Source organism: Podarcis liolepis, assembly GCF_965112155.1.
Source record: "Podarcis liolepis genome assembly, chromosome: 18".
Lineage (NCBI taxonomy): Eukaryota > Metazoa > Chordata > Lepidosauria > Squamata > Lacertidae > Podarcis > Podarcis liolepis.
In genome coordinates this window covers 7302549-7320132 of record NC_139572.1, presented here as the reverse complement: position 1 = coordinate 7320132, position 17584 = coordinate 7302549, and the positions used below count along the sequence as shown (strand labels likewise).

At 49.2% G+C, this 17584-nt stretch overlaps 2 protein-coding genes across 4 annotated transcripts in view; one reads left to right on the top strand and one right to left on the bottom strand.

Moving 5' to 3' along the window:
- LOC310697542 (vesicle transport protein GOT1B-like) overlaps positions 1-17584 on the top strand; it is a 112000-nt gene that overhangs the window by 57855 nt on the left and 36561 nt on the right. The gene's annotated exons all lie outside the window — the stretch shown is intronic.
- CELF5 (CUGBP Elav-like family member 5) overlaps positions 1-17584 on the bottom strand; it is a 69304-nt gene that overhangs the window by 19388 nt on the left and 32332 nt on the right. For 2 of the 3 annotated variants that reach the window (XR_014521011.1, XM_083483948.1), the window contains exon 3: positions 10436-10487. Coding sequence is in view for 2 of the 3 variants with exons in the window: in XM_083483948.1 (XP_083340074.1) it covers positions 10436-10487 (52 nt within the window). In the remaining variant the exon portion in view is untranslated. The remainder of the gene's footprint in view (positions 1-10435; positions 10488-17584) is intronic. The other variant, XM_083483949.1, reaches the window with a different exon arrangement.

Genomic DNA, 17584 nt, shown 5'->3' with positions numbered 1-17584 from the left:
TGTCCTAGACAATGTTTGTGTCCGAATTTTCACTTTTTGAAATATGGCAATCCTACTCTTCCTGCATAGAGGACGCGGGTGGTGGTGTGGTCTAAACTACAGAGCCTAGGGCTTGCCGAACAGAAGGTCAGCGGTTAGAATCCCCGCGACAGGGTGAGCTCCCGTTGCTCGGTCCCAGCTCCTGCCTACCTAGCAGTTTGAAAGCACGTCAAAGTGCAAGTAGATAAATAGGTACCACTCCGGCGGGAAGGTAAACGGTGTTTCCACACGCTTCCCTGGTTTCGCCAGAAGCGGCTTAGCCCTGCTGGCCACATGACCCGGAAGCTGTATGCTGGTTCCCTTGGCCAGTAAAGCGAGATGAGCACCACAACCCCAGAGTCGGCCACGACTGGACCTAATGGTCCCTTTACCTTCACCCTTCCTACAATTACCAGAAACAGAGGTAAAAAGGTAAAGGTAAAGGACCTCTGGACGGTCAAGTCGAGTCAAAGGTGACTATTCTCGCTTTCAGGCCAAGGGAGCCGGTGTTTGTCCACAGACAGCTTTCTGGGTCATGTGGCCAGCACGACTAAACCGCTTCTGGCACAACGGGACACTGTGATGGAAACCAGAGCGCATGGAAACGCCGTTTACCTTCCTGCTGGAGCGGTACCTATTTTTCTACTTGCATTTTGATGTGCTTTTGAACTGCTAGGTTGGCAGGAGCAGGGACCGAGCAATGGGAGCTCACCCCGTCATGGGGATTCGAACTGCCGACCTTCTGATCGGCAAGCCCTAGGCTCTGTGGTTTAACCCACAGCACCACCCACATCCCACCAAAAGGAGAATACATCATGCAGCATAGTAAATGTTGATGAGAAATTATGCAAAGTAAGAGAAGTCCTATACAGTGGTACCTCGGGTTAAGAACTTAATTCATTCTGGAGGTCTGTTCTTAACCTGAAACTGTTCTTAACCTGAAGCACCACTTTAGCTAATGGGGCCTCCTGCTGCTGCCGCACAATTTCTGTTCTCATCCTGAAACAAAGTTCTTAACCCGAGGTACTATTTCTGGGTTAGCGGAGTCCGTAACCTGAAGCGTCTGTAACCTGAAGCATCTGTAACCCGAGGTACCACTGTATATGGGTCCATCTTCCATAATTCTTTACAGGTCAACAAACCCACAGCTTTTCTTATCGGAGAAAGTGGGTTATCTTGCACCAAATACACTTGAAAGCTTTGCAAGAGCTGAGCTACCCGATTAAACGGCTTTCTCCTGGCTTTCTCCTTTCTCTTCTTCACTCTACTAATGAAGAGGGAGAAAGTCTTTGCATTCCTTCTGGGCTGCTGTTTCTGGGCTTCAGAAGACGCTGCAACCAGTTATCAGCAGGGCGGATTTAGGTAAAGTGTTTTGGGGGCATATTTCTGGGGATGACAGCTCCACAGGGTATATTGCATCGTCTCTCTTTTTTTAAACCCATAAGAGGAGTCATCTTGGCAAACGGATAAAAAAATGTGACATTCCCCCAGTGGGGTGCCGCACAGATGCCCAGGGGGGCGTTGACAAAGGGAAGGAACGTGTTGAGGAACCATGCAAGGAATGCCTTATTGCAAGCGACAGGATCAGAGGGTCTGACTTGGAAGGGGAGCGGATCGGAGGCGACGTGTGTCAGGAGGAATTGCAAAGGGGGCAGGATCTGTTGGAGGACGCAGTGACCTGGAAAGAGATTGCTGCTGTTTTGATTTTGGGAGATGGGCTGTGAGGCACGGGGTTTCCCGTCCCCAAGCTGCATGCTGCGAGGTCCATCGCAGGCTGGGCACCTGTCCTGCATGCAGAAAGTCCCAGCTTCACTCCCCGGCAGGTAGGGATGGACAGCCTGCCTTGCCTGAAAGGCTGGACAGCTGCCGCCGCCAGTCAGTTTGGACAAGAATGAGCTGGGCGGACCATTCATCCGACTAAGAATACTGCTATTTTAACTTGGGGAGGGGGGCCAGAACAACAACAACAAATACGCGGGTGGCGCTGTGGGTTAAACCACAGAGGCTAGGGCTTGCCGATCAGAAGGTCGGCGGTTTGATTCCCCGCAATGACGGGGTGAGCTCCCGTTGCTCGGTCCCTGCTCCTGCCAACCTTGCAGTTCGAAAGCACATCAAAGTGCAAGTAGATAAATAGGTACCGCTCTGGCGGGAAGGTAAACGGCGTTTCCATGCGCTGCTCTGGTTCGCCAGAAGCGGCTTAGTCATGCTGGCCACATGACCCGGAAGCTGTACGCCGGCTCCCTTGGCCAGTAAAGCGAGATGAGCGCCGCAACCCCAGAGTCGGCCACGATTGGAGCTAATGGTCAGGGGGCCCTTTACCTTTACCTCAGGTTACAGATGCTTCAGGTTACAGATGCTTCAGGTTACAGACTCCGCTCACCCAGAAATAGTACCTCGGGTTAAGAACTTTGCTTCCGGATGAGAACAGAAATCGTGCAGCGGTGGCCCCATTAGCTAAAGTGGTACCTCGGGTTAAGAACAGTTTCAGGTTAAGAACGGACCTCCGGAACAAATTAAGTACGTAACCAGAGGTACCACTGTATTGTTGTTATTTCTTTCTTATTAGTAATTTTATCCCTTTATCTTTTTGGAAAACTGCAATCAAGCAGCGTATAAATTTTATGAAATGTATAAATGCTTTTCAGGGGCCAAACAAACCACAAAAATGCAACAGATCTAAATTCTGCACAGACTATGCACAGAGCACTCTACGCATTCCGGAACAAAATGTTGTGCGTCTGTGCAGGCCTTAGAAAAAATACTCGCATTTTCAGCATTTAATTATCTCAGTTTCTCTTTTTGGTTATGTAGCCTTTTGCACTATTATATCCTCACCGGAGCTCAGAAGCAAAGACCTGCCGCTGAGAGCACAATCCCATTCTTGAGATTTTTAAAAAAAGGAATGGATCAACAGGTAGGGACTCAGGAGAGGGCCTTCTAGGGGTGTGGTGGGGGCTGCTTCCAGGCAACTCCCTCCCTAGAGAAGTTAGACGGTCACCCTCCTTGCTCTCCTGCCGGCAAGGAAGAAGAATCTTGTACAAACAGGCTTTGTGGAACCGACTGCTTTCCACGAAAGGACTGGAGCAGTGCTGTTTTCATTGTAATCGTTTGCATAGTTTGAACAGATTCTTAGGTACAGGCAATGACTGTTTTCCATTGGGGGGGTATTCATTCCTGACCCCCACCTTGCATCAGTAGTGATTATGGGAATCTCCTCTGTCTATGGCATTTATTGGCTTTTCAATGACCAAGGCAGCCGATTAGCGGACCCCAACAGCAGATCAGGCATAAGCCCTCTTACACTATGGTTACCAGATTTTTTTCAATGAATCCGGGGACCCTTTGGATTCCCGCAGCCCAAAGCTGAGTAGCAACAGGGAGTCAGTAGTGGGGATGGTGAGGAAGCGGCGTAGCGTGAGTTGTCAGCACCTGGGGCAAGGCAAGTAATTTGCCCCCCCCAACCCCTAACCTGCCGATCTGAGGCGAGTTGCCGCTGGCGCTGCCGCCCAAACAACGCCGCTTGCCCGGAGGAGGAGGGGGGCAGAGAGGCGAGGAAAATGCAACATGGCCCAGCAGCTGCAGCAGCAGCGGCGGAGGCAGGGCTGTGAGGAGGGGCTGCCTGGCGCGTCCTCCGCGGCCCTGATGTGCGGGGACCGCGGCGAGCGCTGAGAGCCGCTGCCTGCCGGACGCCTTCAGCCCGGACGCGCGCACAGCTCGTCGGTTCCGCAAGACATGGGGCTCTGCTACAGCCTGCGCCCGAGGCTCTTCGGCGACTCCGGAGCAGTGGTGTAGCGTGGGGGGTGCAGCGGGGGCGGGCCGCACCGGGCGCAACATCTGGGGGTTAGGGTTAGGGTGCGCAAATCCACGGATTAGGGGGCGCAAATTACTTGCCTTGCCCCGGGTGCTGACAACCCACGTTACGCCACTGCTCCGGAGGCAGCGAGCGCGCCCCCCCCAGATGTTGCGCCCGGTGTGGCCGGCCCCCCTTGCACCCCCCACGCTACGCCACTGTGGTGAGGCAAAAGACCCCGGGCCCAAGCACACATGCATGTTGTATAAAGGTGCAAAGCCCTTCTTTTGCACCCTGTGAAACATAAAAAACTGGCCAATGGCTGCCCCCCCTGCGGCTCCCAAGCCTCCCCCCATCTGTCAAAACAAAGGGGGAAGGAGATCGGGGGAGGCTCGGGAGTCATGGGCGGGCAGTGCGCCATTGCCCAGTTTTTTAAAAACTCTGCGCATTTATGTTTCACAGGGTACGAAAGAAGGGCTTTGCACCTGCCCAGCAGAGAAACTGCGCACCTTGCGCCCTCCTGAGCAACAGCCGCCCGCCCACAGCTACCAAACCTCCCACATCAGTCAAAACAAAAGGGGAAGGGGGCAGGAGATCTGTACCACCGGACATCCCCGGTTCCCCTTCAGCAGTGGCGATGGCAGCAGCAGTCAGAAGCCCGGAGCCAGCCAGAGCCAACTGCGCTACCAGGCTGGCTCCGAGCTGCTGAGGCTGCCACTGCCACGTTTCCCAGGGACAGATTTGCAAATCTGCGGACATTCTGGGGACGGAATTGGTCCAGGGACAGACCTGCAAATCCGGGGGGCTGTCCCCAGGAAGCGGGGACGCCTGGTAACCCTACGCTACACCCCCTTTTCCGGCCACTTCTGGGTTGCGGCGATGCGTACAAGCGCACATCAGTTGGATGTATGTACATTGGTTGTTGCCTGTATATACGGTCTTAACTCTATCAATGTTTAATTTTCTAAAATGATTGTGGGCCCCCCGCCCCCCTCCATGTTTTTAACTGTACTTTTTAAAAATAAAAAAAATCCTTCCAGTGGCACCTTAAAGACCAACTAAGTTAGTTCTTGGTATGAGCTTTCGTGTGCATGCACACTTCTTCAGATACACTGAAACAGAAGTTGCCAGATCCTTCTATATAGTGAGAAGGTGGGGAGGGGTATTACTCAGAAGGGTGGTGGGAATGGGAGATTGGCAGGTAGCTGAGATGAGCCTGTTGACGACTCTTAACGACTGCAATAGGTCTTACAGGAAAAGGCAAGGGGTGAGAAGGTGAAAAATGGCTTAGTCATGTATAATGAGATAAGAATCCAATGTCTTTGTTCAGACCAGGTCTCTCCATGGTTTTGAGTTTGGTAATGAGTTGCAATTCAGCAGCTTCTTTAAAAATAGAATCTGTACGCTGCTTTGAGTCTGTAGGTGCCAGTTCCCTGGGTGCACCCACAAAATCCCGCATGAAGGGGCCAGGCACCCACAGATTTCGCTGCCAGCGCCATGCACGGCGCATGGCACTCAGGGCCCCGGGCACCCACAGTAGCGGAGCCAAGCTGACACTCCTGCTTAAGTCCTTGCCAGCGAGGGAAAGGTGGGGTATAAATATAACAGCAACAACTGGGGATAACCTGCTGCACATCTCCCTCTCGCTTGCTACGCCAGTGGGAGCAGGAGGGGGGGGGGAAAGGAGGCCCCTCCCCGATGAGTAAGCCACCAGAAGCACACAAACATTCGCTCTGGGATCTCGCTTTCTGCATGTGATGCAGGCAGCCCCGAGCGGAAGCCCTGCCTGAACCGATTAGTCTCGCCAGGCTGGGCAGCCACACTGCTTGCGACAAGCGCCGTCGTGGCAAGCCACATGCCCACATGAACACGGTTGCAGAGTGGGAAGGAGAAGGGGGAATGGATGTGTGTAGGGTCTGTTGCTGTCCCCTCCTAACCTCACCCCCCCTCCACCCCTCCAGCCTGCTCCTTTATTTATTCATCTCTAGCAAAGCGCCTGTAATTATGATTGGCAATGTGTGGGTGCTGATATGTACCGTATTTTTTGCTCTATAAGACTCACTTTTTCCCTCCTAAAAAGTAAGGGGAAGTGTGTGTGCGTCTTATGGAGCGAATGCAGGCTGCGCAGCTATCCCAGAAGCCAGAACAGCAAGAGGGATTGCTGCTTTCACTGCGCAGCGATCCCTCTTGCTGTTCTGGCTTCTGAGATTCAGAATATTTTTTTCTTGTTTTCCTCCTCCAAAAACTAGGTGCGCCTTGTGGTCTGGTGCGTCTTATAGAGCGAAAAGTATGGTAATATTTGCATCAAGCGAAGATGTTGGGCAGGGCCAAAGAGCTTGCAGTTGCTTCGTCTTGCGGGGTTTACCGAGACGCACAGGGCAGAACTATCCCCCCACAGTGACAGGAGTGTGGGGCAGAGATTAATCCTCTCTCCCATGTGAATGAATGGTGTCTGGGGGAAAGCAGAGGGCTGCGTTTTGGGGTTGATTGCTCCCAGTGCTGCTCTTAATCTCAGGGTCGTGGGTTTGAGCCCTACGTGGGGGGGGGGGAAATTCTTGCATTGCAGGGGGTTGGACTAGATGCCCCCTCATGGTCCCTCCCGACTCTGCAATTGTATGATTCAGAGTCTCCTCCTAAGCCCCATTGGATGGGGCCAAAGGAAGAATTGCTGCATCACAGGGACAGAGGATGTAATAACAAAATTTAAGGCCTTATATATATAATAAATGTTCATAAATGTACCAACCAAGCACGTACATAGATCAGCACAGGAAGACCGGAATGAAACCATTTTGACTCCCACACTGACCAAATGTTTCTCTGCAACAAGGGAGGAGGTGAAAAAAACTTACAGGAATTGGGTAATCACCATCTCAAAGGAATGGCCAGACTACCAGGAAAGGCAATCAGATAAGGCATTATCAGATAACCTGGCAGACAGGAAAAACAACCACACACTCAAATTTCTGTTGTAGACCGCCTTTTCTGTGATGTAGGTACGATGTTTGTGGGGGGTGGTCTTGGGCTACACCCCTTCTGTGGTGTATGTATGGTGTATGGAGGGGTGGTCTTGAGCTCCAGGGCAGGGAATTTAAAATGTCTATATAAGGACGGGCACACCTTTGTTCAGGGTTCCTCCTCCTTTCCTGTGGGTGAGGGGAGCACCCTGTTGCAACAGATCAATAAAGATCAGTCTTACTAGCTGCTTTGCTTCTCAATATTTTCTGGTTGGCCTCTGTTGTTTTCCTCTACCAGTAGGGAACTCACGTAAGGACTCTATACGGGCTCTTGGATACCCCATAAGGGGAAAAGGGCAGATTTTGTTTACAACAATGAGAAATTCAATTCAGAAACAGAACTATCAAATTTGCACTTTCCACAAGAATATGCAGATTGAAATGCTGATTCCCGGGCTGTCTGTGGGCTGGATTTAGAAGGCGATTGGGCCAGATCTGGCCTTAGTTTGCCTACCCACGTTCTGGTGCAACAGAAACTTTTGAATCCACATTCACCTGCCTGGTCAGCAAACCTGTTGATCGAAAGAGCACCTCATTTGACACTCTCAAAATCTGCCAAAGGGATGAAGACGAGCAATACGCTCTTCCCTTTATCCACAGGTGCTTCTTGTGGCAGTGAATATGGGATAGCTCAGCTGGCCGAGCATGCGGCTCTAAATCCAAAGGTAGCTGGTTCGAGACCCAAGTTGGGCAAAAGATCTCTGCATCGCAGGGGGCTTGGACTTAGATGCCCCTCATGGTCCCTTCCAATCCTTCGATTCTATGCCTTTGGCACAGTTTTGGAGGGGATCCTGACTTCTGGGGCCCGTAGTCGATGAAGCGGAGGTCATTTTGCTGCTGCAAATGCAGTGGTTTGACCCCTGGAAGCACACTCCATTGTCTCTCGAGACAGATTGGCTCCCAGTATGTTTCCGAGCACAATTCAAAGTGTTGGTGCTGACCTTTAAAGCTCTAAACGGCCTCAGAGGCCCACTAGACCTGAAGGAGCGTCTCCACCTCCATCGTTCTGCCCAGACACTTAGGTCCAGCTCCGAGGGCCTTCTGGCGGTTCCCTCACTGTGAGAAGCCAAGTTACAGGGAACCAGGCAGAGGGCCTTCTCGGTGGTGGCGCCCTCCTTGTGGAACGCCCTCCCACCAGATGTCAAAGAGAACAACAACTACCAGACTTTTAGAAGACATCTGAAGGCAGCCCTGTTTAGGGAAGCTTTTAATGTTTGATGTATTACAGTATTTTAATATTTTTTTGGAGCTGCCAGATGGGCGGGGTATAAATAATAAGTTGTTGTTGTTGTTGTTGTTGTTGTTGTTGTTGTTGTTGTTGTTATTAGATAGATCCCGTCGGGCCTGATCCAGAAGCAGGGATGTTCTTACGTAGGGGAGGAGAGTCAACGAGTAGCTCTGATCGGATGTGAGCAGACACACTACTCCAAACTTGAGCTTGGCTACAACTTGCAGCTACGAGCATAAGAGGATAAGCCAAGGTGCGTTTCGCGGCCGGTTATCTGCGTGACCTCATTTATTTAACAACAAACACAGCCATTTCTCCCTGCTCCCCCCTTTTAAAATGCTCTTTATCGTCTTATCCTGAGTTACTCCCCACGTCCCCCTCCCCCACCCCCTTCCTCTTACATCCGAAAAGCCCATCTGGCCCTGAGTTATAGCAGCCTCTGGGAAATGATGGGTTTCCATAGAAACGCTACTCCAACAATGAGAGCGCGAGAAAGAGGAGAGAGTTCACTTTCTCCGCCCTCCCCCCCCCCATAACTGTAGCGGGGGATGGTCAGAACCTATGGGAAACAAAACTGGAGGGTGCTATTCGGCTGGGAGAGTGGAACAAAACCTTATTATCTACTGAAATTCTGTAACTCTCCATCCTTGGAGCTCGGGTGGGAGGTGATTTAAGGCAGGCATTGAAGTATGAAGTCTAGGATCAGAGGTTTAAATGCTCCCACTCCCTCTCTCTTTTAAAAAAAAAAAGCAAATCAGACACTGCCCTGCACTTAGACAACTAGCTCTTCAGGGGAAGGGCTAAGCTAGGACTCTGGGCCCTGACATGCTAACCTTCTACATGCAAGGGTTTTTTGTTTTGCATATAGGTAAAGGTAAAGGGACCCCTGACCATTAGGTCCAGTCGTGGCCGACTCTGGGGTTGCGGTGCTCATCTCGCTTTATTGGCCGAGGGAGCCATGAATAATCATAGTTTAGAGGTCCCGGGTCCTAAGGAAGTCAGATTATCCTCCACCAGGGCCAGGGCCTTCTCAGTGATGGCTCCAACCTGGTGGAATGCTCTGTCCCATGAGACCAGGGCCCTGCAGGATTTAACCTCCTTCCGCAGGGCCTGTAAGATGGAGCTATTCCGCCTGGCTTTCAACTTGAACTTAGCCTGATCTTTTATTCCCCTTCCTTCCCTCCCCCTCCCCTTTTTATGAAGATTACCCGCTTTGGGATCCCACAGCTAATTCTCCCCAGGTCTCCTTGCCGACCCAAATAGGACTAATTTAGCCAGCTAGCCCCGGTGATCATCTAATGTTTACTGGATGGATTTCCCCCCTAAATTGATTTTTGAATTCTGAATTTACTGTTATTCACATTTTATACTGTATTTTATGCTATTTTTTGTTGCATCAATTGTTTCAAATTTGTTGTTAGCCGCCCTGAGCCTGGGGTTTCTGAACCAGGAAGAGTGGGGTATAAATAAAAATCTATCTATATCTATCTATCTATCTATCTATCTATCTATCTATCATCTATCTATCTATCTATCTATCTATCTATCTATCTATCTATCATCTATCTATCTATCTATTTTCTATCTATCTATCTATCTATCTATCTATCTATCTATCTATAATCTATCTATCTATCTATCTATTTTCTATCTATCTATCTATCATCTATCTATCTATCTATCTATCTATCTATCTATCTGTAACTGTGATTCCTATAATGCAGAGGGCTGGGCTAGACAACGCTTGGGTTCCTTTGCAACTTCACAATTCCGTGATGCTGTGATTCTATCTATTAATACACCTTTGTATTGCAAAAAAAAAAACCACCCTTGCATTTATATGTTTTCCTAATACGTCTCCCCACCACCACCAACATTCCTGATTACAGAGGTGGGTGGCTTTTGAGATGTTAAGGGGAGGACAACACTGTAGGAACCAGAAGCTAATATTTGATTTTAGTTACAGATAGGTAGCCGTGTTGGTCTGCCATAGTCAAAACAAAAAAATCCCTTCCAGTAGCACCTTAAAGACCAACTAAGTTAGTTCTTGGTATGAGCTTTCGTGTGCATGCACACTTCTTCAGATACACTGAAACAGAAGTTGCCAGATCCTTCTATATAGTGAGAAGGTGGGGAGGGGTATTACTCAGAAGGGTGGTGGGAATGGGAGATTGGCAGATAGCTGAGATGAGCCTGTTGACGACTCTTAACGACTGTAATAGGTCTTACAGGAAAAGGCAAGGGGTGAGAAGGTTTTGATTTCATGCACAGCAACTGAGATATGTACAAGGGGCTCGCTTTTAATGGCCTCCCTGAGTAGGGTGGTAGAAAATGGGTTGGGTGGGGTGGGTGGGACAAAAATAAACAAGGAGAGATGACAACTACCTCCACGGCTCTCGCTGTCCGCTGGCTTTACCTGGATTGGCCGCGCCATCTGGAGAGAGAGAGAGAGAGAGAGTTGCCAAATGTTAGCAAAGCCAAACTCTGAGCACTCTGTCGTGCTACGGAAGGAGGGGAGATGCTAAGAGAGTGATAGCAACAAGCAACATAGGTAAAGGTAAGGGGACCCCTGACCATTAGGTCCAGTCTTGGCCGACTCTGGGGTTGCGGCGCTCATCTCGCTTCATTGGCCGAGGGAGCCGGCGTACAGCTTCCGGGTCATGTGGCCAGCAGGACTAAGCCGCTTCTGGCGAACCAGAGCAGCGCATGGAAACGCTGTTTCCCTTCCTGCCACAGCGGTACCTATTTATCTACTTGCGCTTTGACGTGCTTTCGAACTGCTAGGTGGGCAGGAGCAGGGACCGAGCAACGGGAGCTCACCCCGTCGCGGGGATTCGAACCACCGACCTTCTCATCGGCAAGTCCCAAGCTCTGTGGTTTAACCCACAGCGCCACCCGTGTCCCCAACAGGACCAGTGCACAAGAGCAACTTGCCTCCTGCAATTCCCTGGTATTCAGAAGCATCGCTGCATCGGACTGCAGAGACAGAGCATAGCCTCCATGACTCGTAGCTGCCAAGAGCCCCAGGACCTCGCATTTGTGCGCCTGGCTCCGAAGCAAAACCACACCACTTTGCGGCTGTTTATTCCCACATCGCATCTGGTGGCAGTTACGGCGGGATAACTAACCCTGCAGGCCAGCATGAAGGGCAGGACAGGGAGCTGCGCACCAGGGGCCTTGGTTCGCCGTGCATGCGTGCGCACCCGTGCATGCGTGCGCCGCTTTCCCCCGCCACCCACTTCCAAGGACTGGAATTCCGTTGGGACCAAAGGCCAGACTTGGGAGTTTGGGTGGGTTCCGTAAGCACCTCGTTTCAGGGAGGACATCTCTGGCACCCCCCAGAAAGCAAAACAACCATTGTTTTTGTCACTGCAAGGCCTTCTTGCTGCCCCTCAGTGCCTCCTCCATCCTGGACCAGACCAAGCCCATCTCCACCAACACCATTGCGCACCCTGGTGTCCGTCCGTCCCCCAACCCCGTCCTCTCCATCTCGCTAGCCCTGTGACTCTGCTTGGATTTTTATTATTATTTTATTTTTAAGGAAGGAAAAAAAAAAGGAATGTTCATTGCCATGGCAACGACCGTGCGCCACATGGAACCTGACATTTGTGGTTGCCGTAGCAACAGGCTCTTCTCCGGGTTGGGGGGGGGCGCTGCCTTCCCTCTATTTTGGAGACAGCAGTGGGAATTTAGCGTGTGCATGCGTGTGTGTGTGTGTGTGTGCAGCTATTTAAGATTTGTCTACGTGTGGCGCTGAGGGGATGGAAAGGGAGAACGGAGAACCAGTCAGAAAAGCGGGTGGGGAGGGGAAGGGAGGGGAATCAACCCGGCCCGTTTAGCATTTTGCTTCCAGGGAGATCACGAGAAAGCGAAAAGACATCATCGTGCTTTGGAGTTTTTCTTTAGGGGTGGGGTACCGCTGGCCCTCCAGATGTTTCTGCGCTCCAGCATCCCAGCGCGTCAGGAGCTTTAATTCAGCAACATCTGGAAGGCCTTAATCTTTGCTCCGCCCTGGACATGTCACATGATTGACAGGCCACGCCCTGGTCCTGCCTTTCCCCCCCTCCAAAAAATACACTCTGTGCAGGTTCTGAAATACTGGATTGAGCCACAGTTCTTCCTAAGGGCTTGCAGCGGGGAAGGGGCAGTGTTTACTGAACGAGATGCACAGAGCACTAGATCAAAAAATGAGAATGGTGTCTCTCTAAGCGGCTTGCCTGCAAACCGTGTCAAATATTTATCAAAATCGGCTATAGACAAGCAGGCAAGATAATACAACGTGGTGCAGGCAGGCTTGCCGAAACAAAAGAGCTTTTAACAGGCCTTTGGAACAGAACTGGGAAGGCAGATTCCGAAGATCAATAAGCATGGAGTTCCAAAGGAGAAAAGGAGAGGGCTTTCGCACTCGGCATCTGGCCACTGTGAGAACAGGATTCTAGAGTGGGTGGGCCATTGCCCTGACCCGGCAGGGCTTCCTATATGTTCTTTTTAAAAATTATTATTATTTATGCTTTTCAGATTTATACATTTCACTAATTTTACAATCAGGTTAACATTTCATTATTATTTTTTAAATATTTTTTATTAACTGGCCAATCACATCAAATTAAATCATATCACATAAATTCCGAATTACAAAGCCAAATTTTAAAATTTTGTTGGGGGGACCCATATTTCAAGATCCGAAGGGGAATTCTGATCATCTTCTTGCTGCTGCGTTAATGTCCAAATCAGTCCAAATCAGTCCAGACAGAGCTCATAATTCTATCCCATCTTATCTTGCTGTTTCCACATCACATTTTGTTCATATATTTTCTCTTTTTTCTTTATGATCTCTTCTGATAGTCTCCTTAAGCCGGTAAACACCAATAGTAATAATAGCCCTGTGTGAATTTTCCGTTCTTCCAATCCTCAAATCGAGATGGTTTCCATATATCGTCTCCTTTCAAAACTTTTCCATATATCGTCTCCTTTCAAAACATTTCAAAACTTGACTTCCTTCCCCCTCTTTCTGTGGCTCCTTAAATTTATTTTTAATATCTTCTGCATATCCAAATTCACTTTTATTCATCTACTTTGGATCTATACTCTTATAAAACTGCAGGTTATCACAATAATCCTGCCAATGTTTTTACAGTGGTACCTCGGGTTACATATGCTTCAGTTTACATACGCTTCAGGTTACAAACTCTTCTAACCCAGGAATAGTACCTCGGGTTAAGAACTTTGCTTCAGGATGAGAACAGAAATCGAATGGTGGTGGTGCGGTGGCAGCGGGAGGCCCCATTAGCTAAAGTGGTACTTCAGGTTGAGAACAGTTTCAGGTTAAGAACGGACCTCCGGAACGAATTAAGTACAGTGGTGCCTCGCAAGACGAAAAGAATCCGTTCTGTGATTCTCTTCGTCTAGCGGTTTTTTTGTCTTGCGAAGCAAGCCCATTGACGGATTAGCGCTATTAGCGGCTTTTAGCGGCTTATCAGCTTATCGGATCAGCTGATAAGCAGCTTAGCGGCTTAGAAAAAGGGGGGGGGAACCCGCAGGAACTCGCAAGACATTTTCGTCTTGTGAAGCAAGCCCATAGGAGATTCGTTTTGCGAAGCACCTCCAAAACGGAAAACTCTTTCGTCTAGCGAGTTTTCCGTCTTGCGAGGCATTCGTCTTGCGGGGCACCACTGTACTTAACCCAAGGTACCACTGTATCTGTTTACAATTTATCTGTAAATATTCAATAAACCATTTTCATTATTTTATTCCAACTCTATGATTCTCTGATTCCTATGCAGGTCCCAGGATCCTTTGGGGGGAAGCCAAGCGCTGTCAATGCAGATGTGGCCCAATTGTTCCCGTTAGGGATCTCCTTCCACTTTGGAACAGACCATCGAGTTCACGTAAGTTGAGACAAAGTTGGCCAAAGCAAGGGGAGGAAGCACATAAATGCATCATCCGCATGGCGTCATGCCCTCATGCGCCCCCTAACCCAGCAACCCTCGGCCCCTTCCCCACCATGATTTATGCAGCCCTCGTGATTTATGCAGATTAAGCCATAAATGATTTAAATGAGCATGAAAGATTCACTGCTCCGTTCACTGTCGGGAGGCCATGGCAGGACATGATCCTGCAAACACGCAACTGCAGCCTGCCCCAACGTGGCTTTTTGCACGGGACTTTTGCCTTTGGCTAGGTGGAATTCCTTGCGCCTCAGGAAGAACATTGCACCAGGGTGGGACCCAACCAGCCCCTCCATTCATCGGCCAAAGAAACGGTAGCTGCTTGGCCAATCGGTGTTAAAGAAGGACAGATTTTTTTGTGTGTATGCTACAGCAGCAGCAAGAATTCTTATCACAAAGCATTGGAAGACACAAGACCTACCCACCTTGGAAGAATGGCAGATGCAACTGATAGACTACATGGAAATGGCGGAAATGACTGGCAGAATCCGAGACCAGGGAGAAGAGTTGGTGGAGGAAGACTGGAGGAAATTTAAAACTTATCTACAGAAACATTGTAAAATTTTTGAATGCTGATGACATTGAAATGAATTGAAGGGGCCCTAGCAATAAGATAAAACGTAAGATGGGATTGATAACAGATAAACTAAATAGGACATGAATTTGCTGAACCAATATTTAAAAGGGATACAAAAAAGGGAGACGTGAGGAAGTCAGGAAAATAAGTTAACTAAAGATGAGAAGCCAAGAAAGAGGGAGTTTTGTTTTCTTTTATATGTGTATGTGTTTTTTCTTCTTTTTTGTGTTTAATTTGTGTATTTTGTAATTTTGTATTTTTCTGTTTTTGTATTTTTCTGAACTTTTCTATTGATAAAACCTAATAAAATATTAATAAAAAAAAACAAAGAAACGGTAGCTGCTAGCAGACCCCTGCCCACCCACCACCCCTCCAGGAAAGGAACACCTCAACAAGAAACGGCAGTTGCTATTCAAGGCAGGACAACCATGGTGTGATCTACATGGCTCTGCCTTTGGAAAACGCTGTTTTACCTGGTCCAGAATGCTGCGGCCAGAGTGCCAACTGAAGCCGGTTACAGGGAGCAGGTTAAAGGTAAAGGTAAAGGGACCCCTGACCATTAGGTCCAGTCGTGGCCGACTCTGGGGTTGCGGCGCTCATCTCGCTTTACTGGCCGAGGGAGCCGGCATACAGCTTCCGGGTCATGTGGCCAGCAAGACTAAGCCGCTTCTGGCGAACCAGAGCAGCGCACAGAAACCCCGTTTACTTCCCGCTGGAGTGGTACCTATTTATCTACTTGCACTTTGACGTGCTTTCAAACTGCTAGGTTGGCAGGAGCAGGGACCGAGCAACAGGAGCTCACCCCGTCGCAGGGAAGATATAGCAAAACTTAAAACCGACATTTTTAAAACGAACACGCATTTAGCTCAAAAGAGCGGCAGAGAGCAGTTTCTACTAAGATTGGCATAAAGTTCAGAGGCCCTGGCTCCAATCCTTAACCTCGGCTAGAGGGAGAAGACAAGGCAGAGAGATGCTTCAGAGAAGGGAGATAGTGACAGCAAGGGAGCGTGAGGCTGTGAAAGGGAGGGCTCAGCCATAAGCCCCCTTATGGGGCAACGACAGTCTTGGAAAGACGGGGCAATCCACTTTGCATACCGAACAAGGCTGGTGGAGTTTCCACTGTTTGCACCACTGTTTACGGATTTCCTATTGGCACCTGCCTGGCCACTGTGAAAACAGGACACTGGATTAGATGGGCCCCGCTTTGGTCGGATCCAGCAGCCAAGCTCTCCTTACACTCACTCTCTCTCTCTCTCTCTCTCTCTCTCTCTAATTTTATTATTTTTTTTAACATATCATTTTCAACAGTAATTAAACATACTTTTACAAAATTTTTTTACTTCCATCAATCTCATCTGAAAATTTTCCAGTCTAATCTCTTAGTATACATTTCTTACTTTCCCTATTACATTTGAATCTCATAACTAATATCTCTGTTCTTTATCTACTTTGTAACGTTTCATATATTTCTCCTTACAAAACGTCTTGTAGTCCTACTAGCATAATTTGTTGATTACAATTGCTCTTCAGATAGTTCATATACTTCTTCCAATCTTCTGGTCCCTCAGGTTTCGAATCCTTCCTGTCATTTTGTCCAATTCTGCACAGTCCATTCATTTTATCCGCCATTCTTCTTTCGTCGGAATTTCTTCTTGCTTCCATTTCTTACGTTCTCACGTGTGGGTTGTCCTCCTATCGGCAGATCAACGCCAAGCAACGGCCGTGCTGCCCGAAGGGAGTCACAGAGAGGGATGGTGACAATCGCCAGCTTCGGCCTCATCACCGGCCCTCGGTACGCCACAGCGCTTCGCTTCACCGCTGACTAGCGGGCCAGAAGGGTCTCCTCCGCCCATCGGGCGCCATGACACCACCAAGCGGCCGTGCCATCGCTGCCAGAGCTCATCTCTCTGCAGCGGAGCCCTGAACTGATGACAAGGGCCATTACGCCACATTAGCATCACCAAGCCGCAGGAAGTGAGAAGAAGGAGGCAGCAGGGAGCCTCAGCCCATCACAGCAATTACAGGTTCTCTGTGCAACAACGAAGCTTTGATGGACACATGAGTTGCAGAATAAGCTCCTCAGGGTGGGTGTGCTGTGTCCTCTCCCCGCTTAAGAGATATCCTTCCTCCTCGTCTTTATTTACGATTTGATTTCCACCCTCAGGGGCTGCTTGAGACCAAACGGACGCCACCACTGTCTTCTATGTCCAGTTCTGGGCACCACAGTTCAAGAAGGGTTTTTGTCAAGCTGGAAGGTGTGTGAAGCAGGAATCTCAGCTAAAGAATCCCTAGTATTATTATTGTTGTTGTTGTTGTTGTTGTTACAGAGGGCCATTGAAGCTCTGCTTAAGGAAGGAGAGCCCACCACTTTCCAAGGGAGTCCGTTCCGCTGTTGAACACCCCTTGCTGTCAGAAAGTTCTTCCTAATGTTTAGTCAGAATCTCCCTCTTTGTTGTCTGAATCCATGGGTTCAAACCCTACCCTTCAGAGCAGCCGAAAACAAGCTTGCTCCCTCTTCCATGGGACAGCCCTTGAGACATTGGAAGATGGCTCTCATATCTCCTCTTCTCCAGGCTAAACAAACCCAACTCCTTCAACCGTTCCTCATCAGGCTTGGTTTCCTGACCCCAGTGCTTTTTTTCTATAAAAAAAATGTATAGGGGTACAGTGGACACTTGGGTTGCGAACATGATCCATGCGGGAGGCAGGTTCGCAACTCGCAGTGTTCGCAATCTGCAATGCCGCGTCTGTGCACGTGCAGGTTGTGATTCGGCGCTTCTGCGCATGCTCAAAGCGCGATTTAGCCCTTCTGCGCATGCGCGACCGCCGAAACCTGGAAGTAACTTGTCCCGGTACTTCTGGGTTTCGGCGCATCCGTAACCCGAAAAAACGCAAACTGAAGCGTCTGTAACCCGAGGTATGACTGTACTCTCATTTTGACTCAAGAAAACCACCATTTTGTAGTTCCAATCGGGAAAAATAAATACAGTAAATGGACAAAAGTAC